Source organism: Xiphophorus couchianus, chromosome 24, assembly GCF_001444195.1.
Source record: "Xiphophorus couchianus chromosome 24, X_couchianus-1.0, whole genome shotgun sequence".
In the NCBI taxonomy this organism is placed as follows: domain Eukaryota; kingdom Metazoa; phylum Chordata; class Actinopteri; order Cyprinodontiformes; family Poeciliidae; genus Xiphophorus; species Xiphophorus couchianus.
This window is the reverse complement of record NC_040251.1, coordinates 19,935,113-19,958,298: the sequence shown is the minus strand read 5'-3', so window position 1 is coordinate 19,958,298 and position 23,186 is coordinate 19,935,113. Positions and strand designations below refer to the sequence as shown.

General features: G+C 46.0%; 3 protein-coding genes and 1 long non-coding RNA gene across 6 annotated transcripts; 3 read left to right on the top strand and 1 right to left on the bottom strand.

Annotated features, from left to right (window-relative positions):
- The first annotated feature begins 3,136 nt into the window (after nt 1–3,136).
- Nucleotides 3,137–12,714, top strand: eno3 (enolase 3, (beta, muscle)). Of its 2 annotated transcripts, none has more exons than XM_028010668.1 (14): nt 3,137–3,293; nt 9,207–9,296; nt 9,361–9,456; nt 9,526–9,584; nt 9,694–9,763; nt 9,835–9,968; nt 10,184–10,300; nt 10,382–10,487; nt 10,570–10,767; nt 11,369–11,445; nt 11,526–11,650; nt 12,133–12,241; nt 12,351–12,409; nt 12,480–12,714. In XM_028010668.1, the coding sequence occupies exons 2-14, from the start codon at nt 9,212–9,214 to the stop codon at nt 12,547–12,549; spliced, it is 1,305 nt and encodes a 434-aa protein (XP_027866469.1). In that variant the 5' UTR covers nt 3,137–3,293; nt 9,207–9,211; the 3' UTR covers nt 12,550–12,714. The 2 variants fall into 2 exon arrangements, with proteins under 2 accessions (XP_027866469.1, XP_027866468.1); XM_028010667.1 differs by lacking the exon at nt 3,137–3,293 and adding an exon at nt 5,051–5,072.
- Nucleotides 12,715–13,597: 883 nt separating this feature from the next.
- On the bottom strand, nt 13,598–16,977 carry LOC114140684 (uncharacterized). Its single transcript, XR_003594639.1, has 4 exons — nt 16,794–16,977; nt 16,315–16,410; nt 13,773–14,324; nt 13,598–13,710 (listed from the first exon to the last, which is right to left on the bottom strand). It is a non-coding gene; the product is annotated as an uncharacterized LOC114140684 (long non-coding RNA).
- LOC114140658 (C-type natriuretic peptide 2-like) lies at nt 14,224–16,320 on the top strand. Of its 2 annotated transcripts, XR_003594617.1 has the most exons (4): nt 14,224–14,294; nt 15,177–15,296; nt 15,377–15,878; nt 16,155–16,320. XR_003594617.1 is itself a non-coding variant. In XM_028010787.1 (3 exons), the coding sequence occupies exons 2-3, from the start codon at nt 15,207–15,209 to the stop codon at nt 15,677–15,679; spliced, it is 393 nt and encodes a 130-aa protein (XP_027866588.1). In that variant the 5' UTR covers nt 14,224–14,294; nt 15,177–15,206; the 3' UTR covers nt 15,680–15,927. The 2 variants fall into 2 exon arrangements, 1 of the variants encoding a protein (XP_027866588.1); XM_028010787.1 differs by lacking the exon at nt 16,155–16,320 and having other exon boundaries at nt 15,377–15,927.
- Nucleotides 16,978–17,176: 199 nt separating the features above from the next.
- Nucleotides 17,177–22,971, top strand: LOC114140663 (stress-associated endoplasmic reticulum protein 1). The gene is made up of 3 exons (XM_028010791.1): nt 17,177–17,444; nt 18,418–18,493; nt 21,896–22,971. Exons 1-3 carry the CDS (start codon nt 17,361–17,363, stop codon nt 21,934–21,936), a joined length of 201 nt encoding a protein of 66 aa, XP_027866592.1. The 5' UTR covers nt 17,177–17,360; the 3' UTR covers nt 21,937–22,971.
- The last annotated feature ends 215 nt before the right edge of the window (nt 22,972–23,186 follow it).

Below are 23,186 nucleotides of genomic sequence, written 5' to 3'. Positions count from 1 at the left end.
GGTATGTTTCTCTTCAGTGCAGCTTAAGTCTGTCAACGGGTTAGCAGAAGTGCTGTCAGGCGTGGGGCTGGTCCTCGCTGCTAGCTTGCTTCTCGTTACTGCACCTTTGAAATAGTTAGCTTTGTTGTTGCTTGACATTTCGTCGGTAAATTATTAATATCTGGCTTCTTAGAAATACTTTAGGTTTTAGCATGTCAGATGTATTTATATCCGGGTAAATTGAGAGGTGTATATTCCAGATAAATGTGAAAGAAAATTGTCGGTTTCCGGAGCTTTCTTAGCGTGCTGCCATCTTCCTCGGCAGTCTCCAAAGTTTGAGTTTTCGAATATTCTTAGGCCTCCAAATTGGTGCTTATTTACTGAGGAGAATCATAATAAGCCTTTGAGTTTCAATAGGTTTTCACAGCGCTTAGCTAAGCTAAGTGCAATAAATTAAATAAAAAAGTAAATATTGGTAAACTTCACTTTAAATTAAACTAAAATAAATTACATAAAAAAATACTCTATAATCCCACACTGTAAGAAATTAAGTTTAAAAAGTTAGATTTTTAAAGTTAAAGTTAAATTGTAAAACTCCTTCTGACCAATAGGGGGGACTAGTGAGTGAGCAGTAAGTGAAGCACACTTCCGGAACACCTAGCCTAAAGGGGACTGCAATACTCTGTGTGACCACTATGAGCGCATGCCTTAAACACTCGCACAAATTTTGTCTTGAAATGAAGTTCATGGGGACTTCCTGGAAAACTTCACGAGGCATGTTTATACACCATTTTATGCTACAAAATGGGGTTGTGCCGGTGGGGACCTCAAATTTGGTCCCCACGGGTAAATAGGTCCCCACGTGTAGGTATAGAGTCAGGCCAATGTCCCCACGCAGGGGGAAAAACAAGAACACACACACACACACACACACACACACACACACACACACACATGCGCATTAACATGCATCGATGGGGACCAGGTTCTCCTGGGTCTCCAGACGGGTCCAGAGTTCCATATAGACCGGCCGTGTTGTGATGGGTCCAGAACAGTCCAGTAGAACCTCTAGAACCTCTGGTATCCTAAACCATACGGTCCTGCAGCAGAACTACATAAAGTACTTTAGTACATAAAATTCATAGAAATCTAAAAAACAAACTTACATTGTAACTTCAAACAGCAAAAGCATCTTTTTTTTCCCTTGACGCAATGAAAGAAACAAAAGGGAAAAGTAAAATGTTATGGAGAAATATTTAACTACTTGGAAAAGAAAATATATATCTGCTATTATATAAAACTTAAGTTAGATGGCATTATTCAAAATGATTGCAGTACTTGCTAAGAATATCAATAGGTTGGGCCTGTTGTCGTAAACACCTTACTTTTCCTGTTTCAGCCTCTAATTTTACTCTTATTAATGAAGGTATAAAAACCATTATTGGGAAACTGAATAATAGTGAAACAAAAATATCTATATGGTCTACATCATGTATTTTGAAACATCCCAAGGAATCTCTGGGTGCAGCCTTAGCAAGAGGAATAAACCAATCAAAGACAATACATTTCCTTTTCTGTTGTAAATTAATAATCTGCAAACTGCCTAGTGAAACAGTGGATTGGTTTAAATCACAGGAATCTCTTCCTAAGGCTGTCATAAGAGTACCACAGGGATCGATCTTAAGGCTTTTTACTTTGCATATCAATGATCTCCCATCTGTATTAGTGGTTATGTGCACAGATGACACTGTTCTGTCCCCTCATGGGAAAAAGCTGCAGAAACTTTTCTTGAGGTTAACAGGAACTGAAGAACTTCGTGGATTGGCTGTAAAACTTCACATTAAATAAGGAAAGAGCTGCAATGTTCTTTACAAATGGAAAGAAAGTGATACATTTTCCAGATATTCATGTAAGAGAGAAGAAAGTACAAATGTTGGTGAATTTAACTATTTAGATGTGATTTTGAATTCAATGTTAACCTTTAAATATCATGTCAAAAAGCTGAGAAAGTCTAAAATTTAGTTTAGCTAATGTTAGGTGGATCTCTGACTGCTCAGTATATTTATTTAAATTCCTTTTTAAACATTTTTTTACATTTTGTGACCTCTTGAATCAAAATATAAAACTAGCCTAAACTTTATGCTGTCTAGACAGTAATGTCACTGCCATATTCCTTTTAAATGTGATTAAAAAACATTAAAAATCTGATGTTTTATGTGAACTTTTCAGTTAATTCTTCAGCCTTTCAGTAAGTTTGAAATCAGAGAGCAGCAGTGGCGCCCTCTACAGGCGAGTGCAGCTTCCCTAAACCTGTTGTGAAAAGTTATAGGAATAGTTTGTGAAATGAGATTCTAACATCTGCTGGTTATAAAATGTTTGCATATTTGGTAAAAATCTGGCTGTTCAGCAGATTTACTTCATTATTGATGAAAAGTTTTATAAATTTGTTAGTTTTACTGAGATCTGAATGATGAATTACCAGACATACTGAATCATTTTATTGATCTTATTGATTAGATCAACCTGTGCAGGTGGAAATGCAGCCAGCGTCTCTCTGACTGAATTAATGAAATGAGTGAGACGTTGGTCAGCGGAGCAGCAGAGCTCCAGTCGTTTGTTTCAGGTATTTTTACCGGCAGTGAAATCGTCTGGAGGTGAAGCTAAAGGCTGAAAGGTCTCCGGGTTTCTGCCATTTGCAGTGAATCCTAAGCCAGGTTCATGTTTCTGCTGCAGGTGAACTTTGACCTTCTCTCTCATTAGGGACCGTCCTCAAAGCTCAGCTTCAGAGTCCAGCGGGAAGCCGGGTCACTGCAGAACCTTCCAGAACCAAACCGCAGCCTGCTGGGATCTTCTGATCTTTCTTCCTTCCACTAACTGATCCAGGAACCAGGAGGATTTCATCCTGCAGTCGGTGGTTGCTGGTTCAATCCTCTGCCGTTGTGTCCTTGAGCAAAAGGCTGCAGTCCGGAACCGACTGATTCTGGTTTCAGTTCGTATCAGTTTTTATTATGAACCTAAAGTTCAGCTCAGCTTTTAAAAAGTTTATTTTAGGAAATTAACCGTAAACCTGAAGACGTTCAGAGTTTAACAGGAGAACTGAGGAAATAAACAGACAGTTACAGACAGTGGACCGGTTCTGTTCAGGTTCTGGTGCTGCGGTCACATCCAGACGGTCCCTGCTGCTCTTCCTCCTCCTCTTCCTCCCTCCGCCTATAAAGCCTCTGACGGACAGAGACAGACACTTTCTACGTCAGTCAGTCAGACGGAACCGGACCGGACCCGCACTCCTCTCTTCTCAGAACTTCAGCTGTCAGGTGAGTCCAACCAGAACCCGGTTCCGGTCCCGGTCCACCGGTCCCGTTGCAGCCCGGCCCGGCCGCCGCTTCCTAGTTCTGCCTTGGATCGACCGCCTCCTGCAGGCTTTTATTTTGAAGGGCCGCCGTGTATTTAAGTGAACCTGCAGTTTGGAGACGTGTGGTGTCGGTGGGTTCTGGTTCTGGTTCATTTGGACCCGGTACCGAGTGGATTGTGACTCTGAACGGGCTGAAGGTCACAGAGCTGCAGAGACAAACAGCAGGGGGCGCAAAGTCCGGACCCTCCCACCGAGCCACGCCGAACCGGTCCGAACCGATCCAAACACACTGAACACACACCGACTCAATTAACACAAACTCAACCGATCCGAACCGCTCAGAACCGGCTCCCTGACGGGTCAGAAAGCTGGTTCTGGGTCAGGTCCAATAAAAGTTTACAGGTCCATTTATCCCGGTTCGTTCTGAGTGAACTTTAAACTCCTCTGCAAGACGGAGTGTCTGGTTCCGGTTCCGGTCCATTCAGACCGATCAGACAGCAGTGATGCTCAGGCTTCTGATTGGACAAAGGAGATCAGAACTCTGGAGGTGAGAGTTCAAAGGTCAGCTGCTGCAGATGCTGGGTCAGAAAGTTAGTTGGTAGGAAAAACTGCAGCTCACTAACAAGGAGTAGCTCTGAAAGAGCAGGGATAGAGTGTGTGTGAGGATGAGAGTGTGTGTCTGGATGAGAGTGTGTGTCTGGATGAGAGTGTGTGTCTGGATGAGAGTGTGTGTGAGGATCAGAGAGTGTGTGAGGATGAGAGTGTGTGTGAGGATGAGAGTGTGTGTGAGGATGAGAGTGTGTGTCTGGATGAGAGTGTGTGTGAGGATGAGAGTGTGTGAGGATGAGAGTGTGTGTGAGGATGAGAGTGTGTGTGAGGATGAGAGTGTGTGTGTGGATGAGAGTGTGTGTCTGGATGAGAGTGTGTGTGAGGATGAGAGTGTGTGTGAGGATGAGAGTGTGTGTGAAGATCAGAGTGTGTGTCTGGATGAGAGTGTGTGTGAGGATGAGAGTGTGTGTGAGGATGAGAGTGTGTGTCTGGATGAGAGTGTGTGTCTGGATGAGAGTGTGTGTGAGGATGAGAGTGTGTGTGAGGATGAGAGTGTGTGTGAAGATCAGAGTGTGTGTCTGGATGAGAGTGTGTGTGAGGATGAGAGTGTGTGAGGATGAGAGTGTGTGTGAGGATGAGAGTGTGTGTGAGGATGAGAGTGTGTGTGAAGATCAGAGTGTGTGTGAGGATGAGAGTGTGTGTGAGGATGAGAGTGTGTGTGAGGATGAGAGTGTGTGTGTGGTATTTCTCTCACACTGCTGCAGAACAACAGCTGAGCTCCTGAAGAGCACTTGAAACCACAGATGGCCTTTACAAAGTTCACACACACACAGGTTCATTCAGTCAGCTGTGGGTGTGTGTGTGTGTGTGTCCTCTCAGATGCCGTCAAATGTCAGAAGTTACAGCCTGGTTCTGGTTCTGTTGGGCTTCTCACCTCGAGAATGGTCTAGTTAAAGGTCAGCAGCTCCTACTGCTGCAGATTAAAAATATCTAAACACTCCCCGCTCATCCTATAAACACACACACACACACACACACACACACCCCGCCCCTCCTCTGTCTCGATGGTTCCTCCCTCTCTTTGGTTCTGTCCGTAAATGTCAGCCGGGCTCTGATTGGCTGCTTAGCGGGATGGGCGGGGCTTCCGGGGCACAGAGCGGAAACATGGCGCTGAGCAGAATCCCTGCTGCAGGTCCGACACACACACACACACACGTACCTAACTGTAGCGGGCGTGTCTGACAGAACCAGTCAGTAACTCTGACCGGGTCCAACTGAGTTCAGGTCAAGACTGTGTAGATTGTCTGGGATGGATGTGACCCACAGCTGGTTCTTCCATCTGGCCCCCCGGGCCCGGTACTGGTTTGCCAGATGTGGCCCATAATGTGTGGCCAGAACCAGGCCAGATGTGGCCCAGTTGAGGACACACCAACTGGCCCATAAACCGTTTCACCTCTTACAAACCAGAACCGGGTCTCTGCTGACCCGTCATTCATTGAGGCATCTTAACCAGATGGAAATGATGTCATTTCTGTCCCAGACAACTTAATGTTTGTAATATCAATAAAAACACAATTTATATCAACACAATTATTTTATTACAACATTCTAATTTCAAACACAACATTTATATTGATGAATCTGTTTCCATCTCTGATGCAGGGGCATTAGGGGCATTAGGGGGCATTGCCCCCCACAGAGTCCCCCTCCCTCCCTGCCCTGGAAGCTGTTGGTTGTTTTTTACCTGAGTGACCAATAACTCTGTTATTCCTGTATCGATTTGATACAGTTGGTGCTTCTGCACCATCCATATCGGTGCCTTCTGTCACTTTGTTCAGAAGGACCTGCAGCAGCAGGAAGGGGCGGGACGGACCGCTGTCAGTCTCAGACCTTATTTGGAAATGGGACCATTGCGCTCCGGAAGTGAAGGGGGCGCTATTTCCTATATTATCTGCAGCCTCCCGTTTTTATTTTCTTTTGAAATCTGTGATATTTTCACCTTTGGGAAGGATTTTCACTCTCAGCATGTATTTGAACTTCTCTCTTTTATTTATTTCAGCTCAGCTCACAGTTTTAACAGATTCTGTAGCTTTCTGTGAAATTCTATATCTGCTCCTTAGTCGCATCATTTCAGTCCTGCTACTGTCTCTAGTGGCGTGGGGTGGTAACACAACTAATATAATTACAGTACTATGTCAGAATACCACAAAGGCAGTATTATTAGAATTAATAAAAACTAAAACAACAAAAAACATTTTTACATTCAATAAATATATATAAAATTTAGATACACAAAAAACAACGACTAGAGTAACAAGTCAAAAATATTATATTGATTATAATTTCTTTTAATAGAACTTCATTTAAGAACTGATTTCCTAAAATGATTTGTAATCTCTGATGGAAGGAAGTTGCCAATATTATATCATTTAAACTTAAACTGCAAATGTTAAAGTGATGTTTATTATATTGCTAAACCTGCCAAGTTATTCTTTTGGTTAAAAGTCCTTCACCTGGTAATCATAATAATGTTTCTAAATATTTTCACCACTGTTAGACTTATGAGAAAATGAATTGTCACATGGTGACATAACTACTTCTGTAACTGGTCAGTATTTGGCCTGGACAGAACCGGTCCAGGTCTGTCCTGCTTCATGTGAACCGTCCCATCATCCCTGACTGCAGTAAACTATTTATTATCAGTATAATTTCCCGACCTGCGACAGCCTGGGGACCTGTCCAGGTGACCCCGCCGCCAGGTGACCCCGCCTCTTGCTGGAGAGGCAGCAGCACCTCCCGACTCCACCAGGGACAAGGTGTACAGGAAATGGATGGATGGATAATTTCCTGACATAAATGGCTTCAATACACCCTCCATCCTCTGATGGACCCGGTTCAGCTTTATGATGGGTTCAGGAACAGAACCAGCGTTCTGATCCGGACCCCCGGCTCCAGAAGAGTGTAGCAGGGAGGGCAGACGAAACGAGATTTTACTTTAATATAGATACATAAACAAATCCTTATGTGACATTTCAAGTTGGATAACCATGTATCCATGTAGTAACCATGTAGTAATACAATATAATGTAGTAATACAATATAAACAAGGATATAATCAGTGACATGTATAAATGTTGAGTAATTATGTTCACAGTTGCATGAACATTAGCTCACGTTACAGAAATCTAGGGTTCCCATCACTGAAGTCAATTTCTTTAAATGCAAAATCAATCTACTCAAGAAGAGAAATAATAATATTACTCAAGTAAAAGAAAAACAGTGCAGTGCAGCAAATCTACTGTTAAATGTATGTTTTTCCCAAAATGTTACTCAAGTAAATATAACCAACACTGTCCACTTTTGAACATAGATAAACAATACTAGAAGCGTATTTGTGTCAACAAGCTTAACGTGATATATTAGCACCAGCTAGTCATCATGTAGCTAACATTAGCTAGTCATCATGTAGCTAACATTAGCTAGTCATCATGTAGCTAACATCAGCTAGTCATTATGTAGCTAACGTCAGCTAGTCATCATGTAGCCGACATCAGCTAGTCATCATGTAGCCGACATCAGCTAGTCATCATGTAGCCGACATCAGCTAGTCATCATGTAGCCGACATCAGCTAGTCATCATGTAGCCGACATCAGCTAGTCATCATGTAGCCGACATCAGCTAGTCATCATGTAGCCGACATCAGCTAGTCATCATGTAGCCGACATCAGCTAGTCATCATGTAGCCGACATTAGCCAGTCATCATGTAGCTAACATTAGCTAGTAATCTTGTAGCTAACGTCAGTTGGTCACTATGTAGCTAATGTCACCTAGTCATCATGTAGCTAACATCAGTTAGTCACTATGTAGCTAACGTCAGTTAGTCATCATGTAGCTAACGTCAGTTAGTCATCATGTAGCTAACATCAGTTGGTCACTATGTAGCTAATGTCACCTAGTCATCATGTAGCTAATGTCAGTTAGTCATCATGTAGCTAACGTCAGTTAGTCACTATGTAGCTAACGTCAGTTAGTTATCATGTAGCTAACATCAGCTAGTCATCATGTAGCTAACATTAGCTAGTCATCATGTAGCTAACATCCGCTAGTCATCATGTAGCTAACATCCGCTAGTCATCATGTAGCTAACATCAGCTAGTCATCATGTAGCTAACATCAGCTAGTCATCATGTAGCTAACATTAGCTAGTCATCATGTAGCTAACATTAGCTAGTCATCATGTAGCTAACATCAGCTAGTCATCATGTAGCTAACATCAGCTAGTCATCATGTAGCTAACATCAGCTAGTCATCATGTAGCTAACATCAGCTAGTCATCATGTAGCTAACATCAGCTAGTCATCATGTAGCTAACATCAGCTAGTCATCATGTAGCTAACATTAGCTAGTCATCATGTAGCTAACATCAGCTAGTCATTATGTAGCTAACATTAGCTAGTCATCATGTAGCTAACATTAGCTGTATCCAGCAGCATTAATCATCTCAATCTGCAAGTCTGGGGGAAAAACTGTTCACAGTTGTTTTCCTGTAGTTGGTTTGATCCCATGACTGTAACACATGCGCAGTTCAGCAGCAGCAGCAGCAGCAGCAGCAGCAAGTCTCTGTCGACGTAACACCAGCGCAGCACCTTAGAGCTCATGTTGCGTTTACAGGCGGCTCAGAAAAGCACAATACAGTGGAGTGTAATAAATTAATGGGGCAAACTTTATAAATGTTTTTTAAACTTTAGATTTGGGGTAAAATATCAAGTCTTTTCAAGTAAACAGGTTCAAGTCCCAAGTTATTGGTGTAAAAGTCCAAGTCAAGTCCGACTCTTTGAACATTTTTCCAAGTCAAGTTTAAAGTCTTATTAGTAACGACTCGAGTCCGGGTCATGTGGCTCGAGTCCCCACCTCTGCCAGGTAGGTTTAGTTAGGTCCAGAACCGGGTCCAATGTAATTCTGATGTGTGCTGATGTTCCAGAACCAGGTCCAGTTAGATCCAAATGGTCCAGAACCAGGTCCACTGTGTTAGTCATCATCCAGAACTGGATCCAGAGAGTCCAGAACCAGTGTGTTGTCTTTCTTTGATGTGAACAGATGGTGTCCCCTCAGTGGACGGACAGAGGACAGGCTCTCAGGAGAGGACAGGCTCCCCACTATGGTTCTGGTTCTGATCTGCCTGGTTCTGACCCAGTTAACCTCTCCTCAGGGACCAGCTGACTGAGCTTCTGCTGGATTAAACCGCATCAGGGTGTGAACACCTCAGTCAGCTGATCTGGATTTACAGTTCTGATCAGCGTCCCCTTGTCTCCTCTGTCCCTCAGTCAGGATGTCCATCACCAAGATCCACGCCCGTGAGATTCTGGACTCCAGAGGGAACCCGACCGTGGAGGTGGACCTGTGGACGGCTAAAGGTGAGCAGCAGCTCTGAGGCACCTCAGGTGTCCCTCAGGGTCACTAATGTCCAACCGTGTCCAGGTCTCTTCAGGGCCGCCGTCCCCAGCGGTGCGTCCACCGGAGTCCACGAGGCCCTGGAGCTCCGCGACGGAGACAAGAGCCGCTACCTGGGCAAAGGTAGGAGGAGACCTGTGAGGACAGGTGAGGATGTCCCAGCATCCTGCTAACACCTGGGTTTGTCCACAGGGACACAGAAGGCTGTGGACCACGTCAACAAAGAGATCGCCCCCCAGCTGATTGAGAAGGTATCTGCCAGGGGTCAGGGGTCATCTGCTTTGGAGGGATTCTGTAGAGTCCAATAGTCTGTCCTCATGTCCATCTACCTGTCTGTCCTCATGTCCATCTGTTTTCCAGAAGTTCAGCGTTGTCGAGCAGGAGAAGATCGACAAGTTCATGCTGGAGTTGGATGGCACAGAGAACAAATGTAAGGACCTGTCCACTTGTCCATCTCTGTCCTCATCTGTCTGTCCTGAGTGTCCATGTCTCTGTCTGCAGCTAAGTTTGGAGCTAACGCCATCCTGGGCGTGTCGCTGGCCGTCTGTAAGGCCGGAGCGGCGGAGAAGGGAGTCCCCCTCTACCGCCACATTGCTGACCTCGCCGGACACAAGGACGTCATCCTTCCTGTTCCTGTGAGTGGGAGGGGCTTAACGAGAGAGGGCGGGGTTTGATGGAGGGAGGGGTTTAACATGAGTGGGAGGGGCTTTGACTTCATTTAGGATATTGAGCTAGGAAGCTCTTGTCCAATAAAGGTAGACTTCACCCAGACTGGACCAGTCTTGCTTGGACAGTAGGAACTGTCTGTCCAGCTGCTGGTTGTCTCATCTGGTTCTCATGTTCTCCTCAGGCCTTTAACGTGATCAACGGTGGAAGTCATGCTGGGAACAAGCTGGCCATGCAGGAGTTCATGATTCTACCTGTAGGAGCTTCAAACTTCCATGAGGCCATGAGGATTGGAGCTGAGGTACTGTGACCTTTGGCCTGCGGCGCTGCTTCCTGGGCTTCACCGCATTCAGCAGTCATGTCTGTCTCTCTGTGAGTTCAGGTCTACCACAACCTGAAGAACGTCATCAAAGCCAAATACGGCAAAGATGCCACCAACGTAGGAGATGAGGGAGGCTTCGCCCCCAACATCTTGGAGAACAACGAGGGTGAGCCCCAGCTGTCCGGTTCTGAAGGTACTTTGGGCTGACGGTGGTTCTAGCAGAGCTCTGATTGGCTGTGTCTCTGCAGCCCTGGAGCTGCTGAAGACGGCCATCGAAAAGGCCGGCTATCCCGATAAGATCATTATCGGCATGGATGTGGCCGCCTCCGAGTTCTTCCGCAATGGAAAGTACGACCTGGACTTCAAGTCCCCCAACGACCCGTCCAGACACATCAGTGGAGAGCAGCTGGGAGACCTGTACCGCAGCTTCATCAAGGGCTACCCAGGTAAGGACACAGTCAGAACACCTGGAGCCGCCTGGAGGCAGCGACCGCAGGAAACAAATCCTGAACCGGAGTCACAACGAGCCGGATCAACCTGATGAGTTGATCATTTACAAGTCTGAAGGAGATTCAGTTTGTTAGAAACACAGTTGGACTCAACGGTTTAAAGTCTCTGCTAGAACTCGACCGGGTCTTTGGACCTCAATTAGAACCTGACCGGGTCTTTGGACTTCAGTCAGAATGAGTACACCTATAACTGAATGTGTCCCTTAAAGAGGTTCTCTTTAAACCAGGGAGTCCAAAGTGGGTTCTGGAGGTCCGGCATCCTGCGTGTTTTAGTCTCTCCCTGGTTTAACTCACCTGGATCCAATGATGATCATTAGAGGCCTAAGATGAACTTTGACTTGCTGAAAGGTTGTTGGTACCAGCAGGGAGGGAACCAGAACCTGCAGGATGCCGGGCCTCCAGGACCCACTTTGGGCCCCCTGCTCTAAATGAACCAACCTTGGTGTGTATGTAGAAACCAGCATGGTGCAGTAGCGTCAGTCTACCAGGAGGGGGCAGCAGAACCTTCCTTGCACTAAAGTTCTCTGTTGGTTTCCAGTTCAGTCCATTGAGGATCCATTTGACCAGGATGACTGGGAACAATGGGCTAAGTTCACTGCCTCTGTGGACATCCAGGTGAGATGGAGGTGGACAGGTGTTTCTCATGAACAACATGGCTGCCCTGACTCACCTGTCGGTCTGTCTCCACCAATCAGATTGTAGGAGATGATCTGACGGTGACCAATCCAAAGAGGATCCAGCAGGCGGTGGAGAAGAAGGCCTGCAACTGTCTTCTGCTCAAAGTCAACCAGATCGGCTCCGTCACCGAGTCCATCCAGGCGTAAGACACCTGGACACCTGTCCCTCTGGACACCAGTCTGTCTCTTTATCCACTGGTGCCTTTCTGACATTATATCTGTATCCCTGTCGCCCCCATCCTCCTGTCCTCCTATCCCTCTGTCCTCCTGTCCCTCCCTGTCCTCCTATCCCTCCGCCCTCCTGTCTCCCTGTCCTCCTATCCCTCCGTCCTCCTATCCCTCCGTCCTCCTGTCTCTCTGTCCTTCTGTTCTCCTGCCCCCCTGTCCTCCTATCCCTCCGCCCTCCTGTCTCTCTGTCCTCCCGTCCTCCTGCCCCTCGTCCTCCTGTCTCTCTGTCCTCCCGTCCTCCTGCCCCTCCGTCCTCCTGTCTCTCTGTCCTCCTGTCCCTCCCTGTCCTCCTATCCCTCCGCCCTCCTGTCTCTCTGTCCTCCTGTCCTCCCGTCCTCCTATCCCTCCGTCCTCCTGCCCCTCCGTCCTCCTGCCCCTCCGTCCTCCTGTCCTCCAGGTGTAAGCTGGCTCAGAGCAGTGGCTGGGGTGTGATGGTCAGCCATCGTTCTGGAGAGACGGAGGACACCTTCATCTCTGACTTGGTGGTTGGACTCTGCACTGGACAGGTTGGTTGAGTGCTGGGCCGCCGACCGGGCCGGGTCGGAACCAACAGAACCGCGTCCTCTTTTGCCTCCTGCTGGTTGTTTCACTAATGATGCTCCCTCTGTTTCTCAGATTAAGACTGGCGCCCCCTGCAGGTCAGAGCGTCTGGCCAAGTACAATCAGCTGATGAGGTGAGCACTTCCTGATTCCTCCAAAATAAAAGCTTTTGTTCCAGAGTGACCAACCGTCTGCTTCCTGCAGGATCGAGGAGGAACTGGGAGACAAAGCCAAGTTCGCTGGGAAGGACTTCCGCCACCCAAAGATCAACTGAGCCTCCGCCTTACCGCCTAGCCGTCGCCATGCCAACGGACTGACACCTGGGGATCCCTGAAGCCACGCCCCCTCACAGTGGGGGGCCTTTAGCCCCGCCCTCACAGTGGTTATTCCATAAAGAGTGTTTTCTATCAAAACTCAGAGTAAACAAATAAAATCAGTCTTTCTGAGTCTGGCTCATTGCTGATGGTGACCCAGCCTGCCCCCTGCTGGGCAGCTCAGGGACAACGCAAAGTTTAATACTAGCGACTCGGTAAACAGAAGCAAATTAAATAATAATAATAAACAGTATGAAAACAATAGGCCTTCGCAGCGCTGTCGCTGTGAAGGCCTAATCAGTTGTCTGACTCAGCCTGCCCCCTGCTGGGCGCTACAGGAACGTCACAAAGTTCAGATCAGCTTCTGATTTCAGCCTGATGGGAATCTCAAACTCAGCAGGAGCCTGCTGTTCATGTCACACACATACCACACACACACACACACACACACACTGCGGTGTGACGTCAATGCTGATTGGCTGAGGAGTTTGTGCTGCAGGCAGCTTGTTGCCTGGCGATGACCAGCAGCTGAATCGGGTCCCAGGAGCGACTGACCCACAGGGCGATGAAGAAGAGGAGGAGGAGGAAGAGTTTGATCTGCTCCAGAACCATTACTGGACCCTGGACCTGCTCCAGGCCCGACCCAGATCCTCAGGACGGTTCATGCTAACACATGCTAACCCTGTGTGCTGGTCGGGTTTATCTGGGCCTCTGAGGTTCTGATCCGGTTCTTCTCCAGGAACCATCAGAACCAGCAAAAGGTTCTGGCCTGGTTCTGATGTTGTTGTGTCCTGCAGTGATGGATGACCTGCTGTCCTCTGGCAGTGTGTGTGGGCGTGTGTGTGTGTGTGTTTTATGTGGACCTGATGACGTCAGAGGCTGAATGGGGGGCGGGGCTTCGTCTGACGGGACAAAGACGATGGGGGGTCATTAAACACGGACGGCTGAGGCTCCGCCCCCTTCCACACAAAATACTTCCTGACAACAATATGGTCTCTGTGGCAACAGTTTAAGGAAAGGTCAGGGGTCATGGAGCGGTAGAGAGGATCAGTGTCATGGAGAGATCGGCGATCTGATTGGCTGAGAAGACGAGGAAGATGATGATTCTTCATCATGGATGCCTGAGAGGAGAGGTCAGAGGTCAGGTTGGTTCCTCAGAGCAGAGACATCCTGGTCTCATTACCTCCAGCCTTGAGCTCCGTCCCACAGCACCATGCTGCCGCCACCTGAAGTCGTCCCTCCCCAGGAGGAACAGAGTCAGTCCAGCATGGTTCTGGTTCTGACCCGGCCCAGATGGTTCTGGACCTTCATGAACCTCTGGACATCGTTTCCTTTCCATGTCTCTGACTGGACGCCCATCACTGACCCGGCGTGTGTGTGTGTGTGTGTGTGGGGGTGTGTGTGTGTGTGTGTGTGTGAGACAGCGTTGCCGGGGCGACGCCATGAAGACCTGGGCGACCCAAAGAATGTCTGACATCACGGCGCCGAGTCGTATAAAAACAGAACTCTGAGGTTGTTCTGCAGACCCGGCCGGGCTTGTCTCAGGACCGACCAGAACCAGGACCAGGACCAGAACCAGAACCAGAACCACGACCAGAACCAGGACCAGAACCACGACCAGGACCAGGACCAGAACTAGAACCAGGACCAGGATCTGCTCCGTTTGGACCCGACCTCCAGCAGAACCTTCTGGACCGCTGCTGGAGTAAGTTCTGCAGCTTTCAGGTTCAAAGTTCTGAAATTAAAAATGAAAATTGTAACAATAATAAAATCTGATCCAGTTTTGTGATTTAATGATAAAAATAGAGAAAAAAAAAGAATAAATAATTGAATTATAATAAATAATTTTACTTTGTAATAAACAATAACTGATATAATTGGGTTTATTATGTAATAATAGTTATTACTACTAATAAATAAATTATAATAATTTAACTGTTAATCCTGCAGTAATGTGGATGAAAACTGATTAATAGTTTAGTAATTTCTAAATAATAGTCATTACTACAAATGAACAAATAATTATTGATAATACATAATTAGTTTAATAATAAATAATTTTACCTGTTAAATCTTTGTTAATGAGGATGTAATTAAATAACATGTTGTGATTTTTGCTAAACCTTTAATATTTTTCATCAGTAAAACTAAATATTTTCTGGCTCGACTATTAAAATATGAATTCAGGATCATTTTGGATCATTAAAGATTTTCATCCTCTTCCAGGAAATATTAATTAGTTTCAAACTGATTCTGAAAATATAATTTAATCTGAAGCGTTTTCCTGAGCGGGACAGGTGGGGGGGCTGACAGGAAGTAGACGAGCATCACTTCCTGTTGAAGCTCTCAGTGAAACTGGAGCCATTATTTAAACACTGATGAAGTTTTTCTTAATATTAATGTTAAACTCCAGAACACCAGTTCTGTTTTACATCTTTGATTCTGAATATTTGTGACATATTTAATAACCCATTTTTACATTTATTATGAATTTAAAAGTTTATTTTAAATTCATAATAAAAACTCATCTAGTTTCTATTTTTGCTAACAAACATTGAAAAATATTTCTGATTATTTTATTCTTCAGGTTGTAATTTATTTTTGTCTGTAAATAGAGATGGCCGCCGCCTCCTCCGCTCCGGTGGGCCTCCTGCTCCTGCTCCTGGTTTCCGTGGAAACGAGGCCTTCACCTCAGCACGAGCAGCGGGTGTGTCCTTCATACTGTGGCTCTGCCAGCTGATTGGTCGGTCAGGTCATGTGACTGATGTTACCTGCATGTTTGTCCAGGTGTTTCTCTCTCTGTTCGGTTCTCGCCTCGCCTCCCTCATGGAGGCCACGCCCCCGCCTGATGACATCACAGAGGGCTCCGCCTCCTCGCCAACCTCCCCGCCTCTGCTGCTGGCCCTGAGTCGCCACGGTAACGTGAGCGGATTGGCTGGCAGACAGGAAGTGGTGCCCCGGCTCTTCCTGGACTTCCTGCGGTGGCGGGCGAAGACGAGGAGGCGGAGCCACAAGGCCACGGCGGGAGGAAGAGGATGCTTCGGGATGAAGCTGGACCGCATCGGCTCCATCAGCGGCCTGGGCTGCTAGGGACGGTTACCATGGAAACACCGCTGCTTCTCGCAACTGAAGATGACCCTGCATGACCTCTGACCTCCAGGCGGAGATTTCATGCTGGACGATACTAACCAGAGCCGGCTGAGCTCAGGATGATGCTAATGCTAGTGACCTTTGACCTGCCGGCTGCCTGCAGCCAGCAGAGATATGTGTGACCTGTAGGTGTGTGTAGGTGTGTGTGTGTGACCTGTAGGTGTGAGTGTGTGACCTGTAGGTGTGTGTGTGTATGACCTGTAGGTGTGTGTGTGTGACGTGTAGGTGTGTGTGTGTAGGTGTGTGTGTGTGACCTGTAGGTGTGTGTGTGTGACGTGTAGGTGTGTGACGTGTAGGTGTGTGTAGGTGTGTGTGTGTGACCTGTAGGTGTGTGTGTGTGACGTGTAGGTGTGTGACGTGTAGGTGTGTGTGTGTGACCTGTAGGTGTGTGTAGGTGTGTGTGTGTGACCTGTAGGTGTGTGTTAGCGCTGACGAAGAATTAAACTGAACCTGATCTCCACTTTCTGCCTCTTTCCTCATGATACCATCAGTTCAGTTCTGTTCTGTTCGGTTCTGTGACATCAGTCCCTCCTGCACTAAATCAGTACCACAGCATCATGCTGCCACCACCATACCTCACAGCTAGGATGGTTCAAGCTTCCCCTTTGCTTATTATGTCCCAGCCTGTGGTCTCATCAGAGAACAGGAAGGTTTGGTTTCTATCTTCCAGCCTGAGGAAATCAGATGAACTGAAGTTAATCCAGACTGATTGGTTTAGTTTGGTTTAATCTCACAGTAAACATCTAATATGCATTTAAAATCAAACTGATCTGATTAATAAAAGAGTTTTTTATCATCAGTCTGACATAAATGTGAATAATTGTAATTATAATCAGAAAAGCTGGAAAACAGAAAGAGAGAAATTATCTAGTTTTACTCCCATAATCACAACATTCATACTTTCAGTTAGTACCATATTATATCAATCTAATTATCGGAAAATTCACTAAATAGCCAGTTATTAATCACACTGATTTAATTTCATGATGCATTCAGTCCAAAACCAGAACCAGTGTCTGGGTCAGCTGCTGAAAAAAACGATTCTATCCCAGACCTGTGGAAAGGTTCTGATCCAACTGTAGTATCAGAACCATGATGCCTTCATGGTTTACCAGACCAACCATGATGCCTTCCTGGTTCTGGATGGCTCATCCGGTCCTGGTTTGACCTCCATCTGAAGGGTCCAAGATGATTTCAGCTCAGTTTAGACTCTTTCTGTTGACTAAATTAGGTCCAAATGGGTTGATAATAGATATTTAAATTAAGGTCTAAGTTTGAAAGAAATTCTTCCAACATGACTGAATGTTTGTGTCTTAGTTTTTGTATAAAGTTTATTTCATTCCGGTGAAATGAAATGAACGCAGTTCCTCTCCTGCCACCAGGGGGCAGCAGAGACCCTGCGGCGCTCCGACCAGTGTCACGTGACCGGGTCAGTTCCTCGGAGTTCAGTTAGCACCAGCTAACAGCTAGCGCCGATTCCTCGGAGGTAACTTACGGAGGGGAACCAGACCCGAGCCGAGCCGGTCACCACTCCCGCCCCACAGCCTCCAGCCTGCGCTGTTGCTCTCTCTGACCAGGTTCTGACCCGGTTCCGACCCGCTCCGGTAGTTACGGTGAGAACATGTCTGCAGTTCAGCGGATGAAGGTGGCCAACGAGCGGCACAGCAAGACGATCACACAGCGGGGACACGTCCAGAAAACCTCGGTGGGTTCCGACATGGAGTAATTACTGATATTATACTGGACCTGGCTGGAAATGGAGCGGAAACACGTCCGTATCTGGTGCGTGGCTCCGCTCTGCCAATCAGCGGGGTTACAGCAGGAAGTGACCAGACTCCTCTCAAACCTTTAGGATTTTAGATGCTTTACCTCTTTAATCAGAATCATAAACTGTAAAAAACGGATTTAAACTGATCATCTTAGTGGAACGGGTCCTAGGTTTGGTTCGGCTTGCAGTTCGGGGTTCGGATCTTTGTCTGTCGGAGCTAATTTAAATATTACATAACTGCAGCAGGTTGCTGGGAGCCACCGCCCCCTGCATGGTGGATTTCTAGGAAGTTTGTTGATGTTCAGATGTTCTGGGTCCAGTGACCCGGTCAGGAGGAAAGCTCCTCGGTGAGCCCACAGCACCACTCCACCACCTCCATGTTCCTCCTGCAGCTGTCTGAGCTGATGGTGGTCTGGTCATGGTCCAGTTTGAAGCTCTGGTCCCAGTAACATGAATAAACTCCATCTGATTAGCATATGAATATTAATAAGAGTAATTTTCCTCTGGGCTGTGGGAAGGATGCTAGCTTAGCTCAAGGCGTTTGATTCCATCAGCTGGTTTGTGGCTGACAGGAAGTGAAGCTGCTGAGTTTTATGGCAGCATTAGAGCTGCAGGAGAACCTGATAATATTGGTGATTATTGGTAACAATGATGAACCCAACCCGGGCCCCGGGGTCCGACCGGTTCCTCATCATCTGGAAGCAAGTTGGCAACTGCCTGGATGTACCGTCTGTAGATGGTTCTCCTCTGGAAATGGTTCAGGTCAGGTTTGAGCCAGGTGGAACCAGGAGATACCTGGTGATACTAGGTGGAACCGGGTGGAACCAGGTGGTACTTGTGGTACCGGGCCTCAGCAGGAAGTGGAGCGTTGCGTCTCTGCGGTTCTCATGCTGCCTGCTTTGCGTTGCAGAGGCCGGTGAACGAGGACAAGTCTCCGGTGGGTCCCTGGCTGCTGGCGCTCTTCGTCTTTGTGGTTTGTGGATCAGGTGAGTTTCCTCTGCAGAACCGTGACCTTTGGTGACCTGGTGAGGCGGGTCAGCATGATAGCATGGCTTATCAAGAAGCTCCACCTGACCTGATTGGGCCGTTTGTGGACACTGGCTGGTTCTGGTTCTGTTTAATCTGAGCTTCTACCAGGGTGGGCCGGACCTGTTCTGGTGTTTCTCCTCTGGTGGTCGGTCCAAACCCAACTGCACCCTGAGGAATCGTGTTCTGGGGCCTCATGAATAAAGCAGCGTGTGCACAAAAAATCTGCGCCGCCATATTTTACGCACAAGTCGGCATGTATAAAATTATCAAAGTTTGTGTAAATATACACACACTTTTTCCCTGGCGTGAAAATCTGCAGCAGCAACACAAAGTTTTTCTGTAAACAATAACAAACTACAAAACCTCAAAACTCACCAAATCCACTGATTTCTGATTCAGTTATTTAGACCAGGAAGCATCAAACCCGATGATTTTCATGATTTTAATATTTTATCGTTTAAACTAAACAATGAAACTGAACCACATTTATCCTCAGGCAATAAGCTAACACACACACACACACACACACACACACACACACAAAATAAAGAAAATAAAAATAAAAGTATGTAAAAACCTCACTAGAATGTAAATAGAACTTTTCCTCAGTTTGTGTCTCATAAAGATGAAACTCATCGGTCATTCGGTGAACCGAAGCAAATGAAATGCATCTATGGGTCATTTCATTCTGACTGAAATTGGATCAGCAGATTAACTCCAACCTGCTGATTAAAAATAATCAACAGCTTTGATTATTGAAGGTGATCAGGTGTGGAGACAATCCCAGGTATATCAGTAGCTGCATCAAGGTGAGCTGCTACCTGAGGAGCTTTGGCTCTGATGGAGAACATGGAGCCATTGATCAGAGATCAGATTGATCTGCTGGTTTCTGATCGTTTAGATTCATCCAGACTGATCATCCTGGAGCTCTGAGCAGAACTTAAAGCAGGTACCGGTACCGGTCCAGCTGCAGCCGCCCGCTATGTGAATGCTCCTTCTGGACATGAAGCATCTAGTATTTACAATAATCGTCCACATTCCCACTCAGAGACTCTCTGACTGTCTTTAAATCCGGCTGAACGCTCTGCTGCTCTAACAGCCATTTACAGGATCTCTTTATTTTTAATTTTTTTAATTTGGATTTTTTTTTCTTTAAAATCTATTTTTATTTTTGTGAGGTGACATTATTTGTCCTTTTAAATAAAATATATAACTAGGCCTGTCACAATAGTAAATTTTGCTCAGCGATTAATTGTCTCAAAAATTATTGTGATAAACGATAATATTGTTTGAAGACCTTTTTACACTGATTTAATGGAAATGACGTAATAATGCATGTGATTTCCTGCCAAAGATAGATACACTTTATTTTCAGAAGAATATTTAACACTGGAGCTGATAAACAAAATAAACAAAACAACCAAAAACAAAAATAAAATGGATTCTCAGTCTCCATTAACAAAAAACTCACTTGGAAATAAAAACTAAACAACATAAAGCCAAAGTGTAAATAAATACTGCATTCAACCAAAAGAGTGCAGATTATGAAGTCTGTATATTATGTTGCCCTTCAGTAATAATTAGATTTAAATAGAGAAGATGGGCACATCGACTACCTGATGCAATAGTTCACACTACATGATTTTTTGCTCCTATTTTTCCCTTTACAACAATCTTAAAACGTTGGTCTTTCTAAGATTGTGTGGTGTGTTACGGTAGATCGTCGTTGCCGCTCCGATCTAAATCAGGGGTTTTTCCCCACTGGGATCTTAACGCAGCCTGTTGAATGTGACAGGCAGCCAATCAGAAAGCGAGGATTCTCCTCAGTGCTTTCTGAGGGGAAATTAAGGAGGGGAATCCCAAACAGCTGACACGGAGCAACCCGAAGTCCAGCGGACACTGGAGATGATATGTGGAAACAACATTAATGTTTATTCAACATGCAAAGAATATAGAAATGACAAGAGGAGGAGTTGGAGCCAAATTGCTACCGCAGTTGATAAACCCGGTAACTTTTCAGCTGTTCTTCGTTAACGTGACTAAATAGGTTCTAATGATTTTCATTCAGTCAGGACTTTACTCTGACACTAGCCACATGCATTGCAGGTAGACTGTAGTAAAGCATTGATTAATGTCTGGTTTTTAAATTAGTTCACTGGACTTTATTCACACGGCAGGACCGAACCCGATCGAACCGTTATACCTAGGATTTCTGTCGGCTAATGTTTGGTCTGTCAGGTTTTGAAAATGAGCCGACAATCGGCTGACAGCTCTAAGATTGTGTCGTCTGCGCTGGGCTTTACACTAAGGAAATGAGGTCAGAGGTCAGTGGAGAGCACCGGAGTTGAGCCTTTTTTCATTCAGTGTCATTAACAGAAAGAGAAAAAGGCCGGAAGAGACAATAATGCCGATAATTGTTTTCATTTATCGCACGATTAATTGATTTATCATTTATCTCGAGAGGCCTATATATAATTATTATTATTATAATAAATGCTTATTCTGCTACAAACAAGGTCGTTGCCATGGTTACTGCTTCACCTGGCGGCAGACTTCCGGGTATTTATACTAATTTACATTAATATGTATTTATGGAGGCGACAGGCGGAGCAGCAGCTGCTCTGTTTCCTGTAAATCAGGATGAATAAAGGAAACATGCGCATGGATTTATGCATCCGATTTTTTCCGTACGCCAAGGTTTAGTGTGAAAACGGCAAACTGTTTCATGCATGAGGCCCCTGGTTCCTGGTTACAAGCTAACCGGAGTGGAGATTCTGATGGGTCGTGTCCGGTCCTGACGGGTTCTGACAAGTTTTGATGGGTTCGGTCCTGACAGGTTCTGGTTCTGAGCTTCCCTCATGGTCCTCCTTTGTGGTGTCACCATGGCTGATCGGCTGTAGAGATCTGGATTGGACCGGACCAAACAGAACTCTACCAGAACCTGCAGCGAGCAGAAACCATCAGAACCTCCCACTGATTCCCTCTCAGGTTCTGGATTCGGTTCTGGATGCGCTAAAGTTCTGCAGAACTCCCAGGGCCAGTTAGACCAGTAGAACCTTTGTCTACTGGGCCGCTGCCGTGGTTACAGCCCGTTGCCGTGGTTACGGCCCGTTATCTCCTCTCAGGAGGCAGAAACCTCTGCAGAGAAACAGGAAGTAAAAAATCTCACAGTCACTTATCTTCACACTGAGACAGGAAGTAGAACAGGAAGCTGCTCTTCCTCTTCCTCACCGCCTCCAGTATCTGGACCAGAACCTTCATCAGGGCCAGACTCCCTGCTTCTGCTCTCCTACTCCTCCTCTTCCTCTTGTTTTTCTTCCTCCTCCTCCTGCTAACATCCACCTCTCTGTGTCTTTCAGCCATCTTCCAGATCATCCAGAGCATCCGACAGGGCATGTGATGACCTCTGACCCCAGAGCCAAGCCTGCCTTCATCACCCCGCCCTACACACACACACACACACACACACACACACACACACACACACACGGGCGTTTCTGGCTTTGTGGGGATTGTAAATTATTGGTCTCCATGAACCTGAACTCTGAAATCTGGCCTGAACACTGGGTCACTTAAGACGTGTCTCCACCGTGAAGAAGTAATCCAGTTGTGGAGACACGTCCTCAGTATAAGGACGTGTGTCCACAGCTGTCCTGCTGATGTGTCCTTGTATCCCTGATTGTCCTCATGTTGCTGAGTTAGAGCCCTGGTCCCTACAGAGGCAGAAAGACCAGAACACACACACACACACACACGTTCCTGTGGAGTTAAACTCATTTCTCTTCCTTCTGTTACTGCAGAACATTGTTTTTTTTATCATTATTATTATTATTTTCTGCACTGCTGCTGGTGATGAACTGATGGAGTTGCTGGTATCTGATGAAGTCTTAACTGTTTTCCTTCCAGTCGTCCAGCCGCCTGCTGCTGATTTAGAGGGAGATTCTGTTGTTTCTGAACCCGGTGAAGCTTTGATTGGTCCCTCAGAGTTCAGAGTCACCGTCGGTAATAATTATTTAAAAATATTTATGAAGAGTCTGCAGTCGGCCCATCCCTGAAAGCCATAACGCTGATGTTTCAGCAGAGGATCAGAAAAACGGGGCCAGTTGTTTACTGCTCTCTGTTAAGCTGTGACCGTTAACTCTTCCTCTGTATTTCACAATAAAAGCGCAGCATGCTCTGTCCTCTGGTATAATGTGACTTAACCATAACAGAAGCTGATTGCAGGATGAGTTGGTTTCTGTGGGGATAAGCAGGATTTTTCTTTTTAATGCTCTGGAAACAGCAGCTTTAGCTCCGCCTCCATCTCTGTTCTGCAGGAAGTGAATTTTACTGTAAAACTGATGACAACAAGCTCCCTGCTGCAGCTGTTTATGTCTCCCCTGCTGGACGATTTCTCCACTTTTATACAAAATAAAACTTCTGATATTTTTCTCTATGTGCCTCTGAGTCTCGTCTTTCATTCATTATGTTGCTTAGATCAGCGGTTGGAGTTCAGACCGGTCCGACGGCAGGTTCCGGTCAGGATCAGGGTGAGGGAGATGCTAGCTCTGTTAGCATCCTGAGGCTATACTGTGAAAAACTTACTTTAAATAGTCCAGTTTCACCGTTCTGTTGAAAGATTCTAAAACTTCATGGTTTATCACAAAAATC

What these genes read in the sequence shown, in the direction of transcription:
- LOC114140658 (XM_028010787.1), top strand. Translation starts at nt 15,207, where the DNA reads ATGGCCGCCGCCTCCTCCGCTCCGGTGGGCCTCCTGCTCCTGCTCCTG. An exon ending in CACCTCAGCACGAGCAGCGG is followed by an intron (nt 15,297 to 15,376) that starts GTGTGTCCTTCA and finishes ATGTTTGTCCAG; the next exon opens with GTGTTTCTCTCTCTGTTCGG.
- LOC114140663 (XM_028010791.1), top strand. Translation starts at nt 17,361, where the DNA reads ATGTCTGCAGTTCAGCGGATGAAGGTGGCCAACGAGCGGCACAGCAAG. An exon ending in GACACGTCCAGAAAACCTCG is followed by an intron (nt 17,445 to 18,417) that starts GTGGGTTCCGAC and finishes TTTGCGTTGCAG; the next exon opens with AGGCCGGTGAACGAGGACAA. An exon ending in CTTTGTGGTTTGTGGATCAG is followed by an intron (nt 18,494 to 21,895) that starts GTGAGTTTCCTC and finishes TGTGTCTTTCAG; the next exon opens with CCATCTTCCAGATCATCCAG.
- eno3 (XM_028010668.1), top strand. Translation starts at nt 9,212, where the DNA reads ATGTCCATCACCAAGATCCACGCCCGTGAGATTCTGGACTCCAGAGGG. An exon ending in CCATGAGGATTGGAGCTGAG is followed by an intron (nt 10,301 to 10,381) that starts GTACTGTGACCT and finishes CTGTGAGTTCAG; the next exon opens with GTCTACCACAACCTGAAGAA. An exon ending in CATCTTGGAGAACAACGAGG is followed by an intron (nt 10,488 to 10,569) that starts GTGAGCCCCAGC and finishes GTGTCTCTGCAG; the next exon opens with CCCTGGAGCTGCTGAAGACG.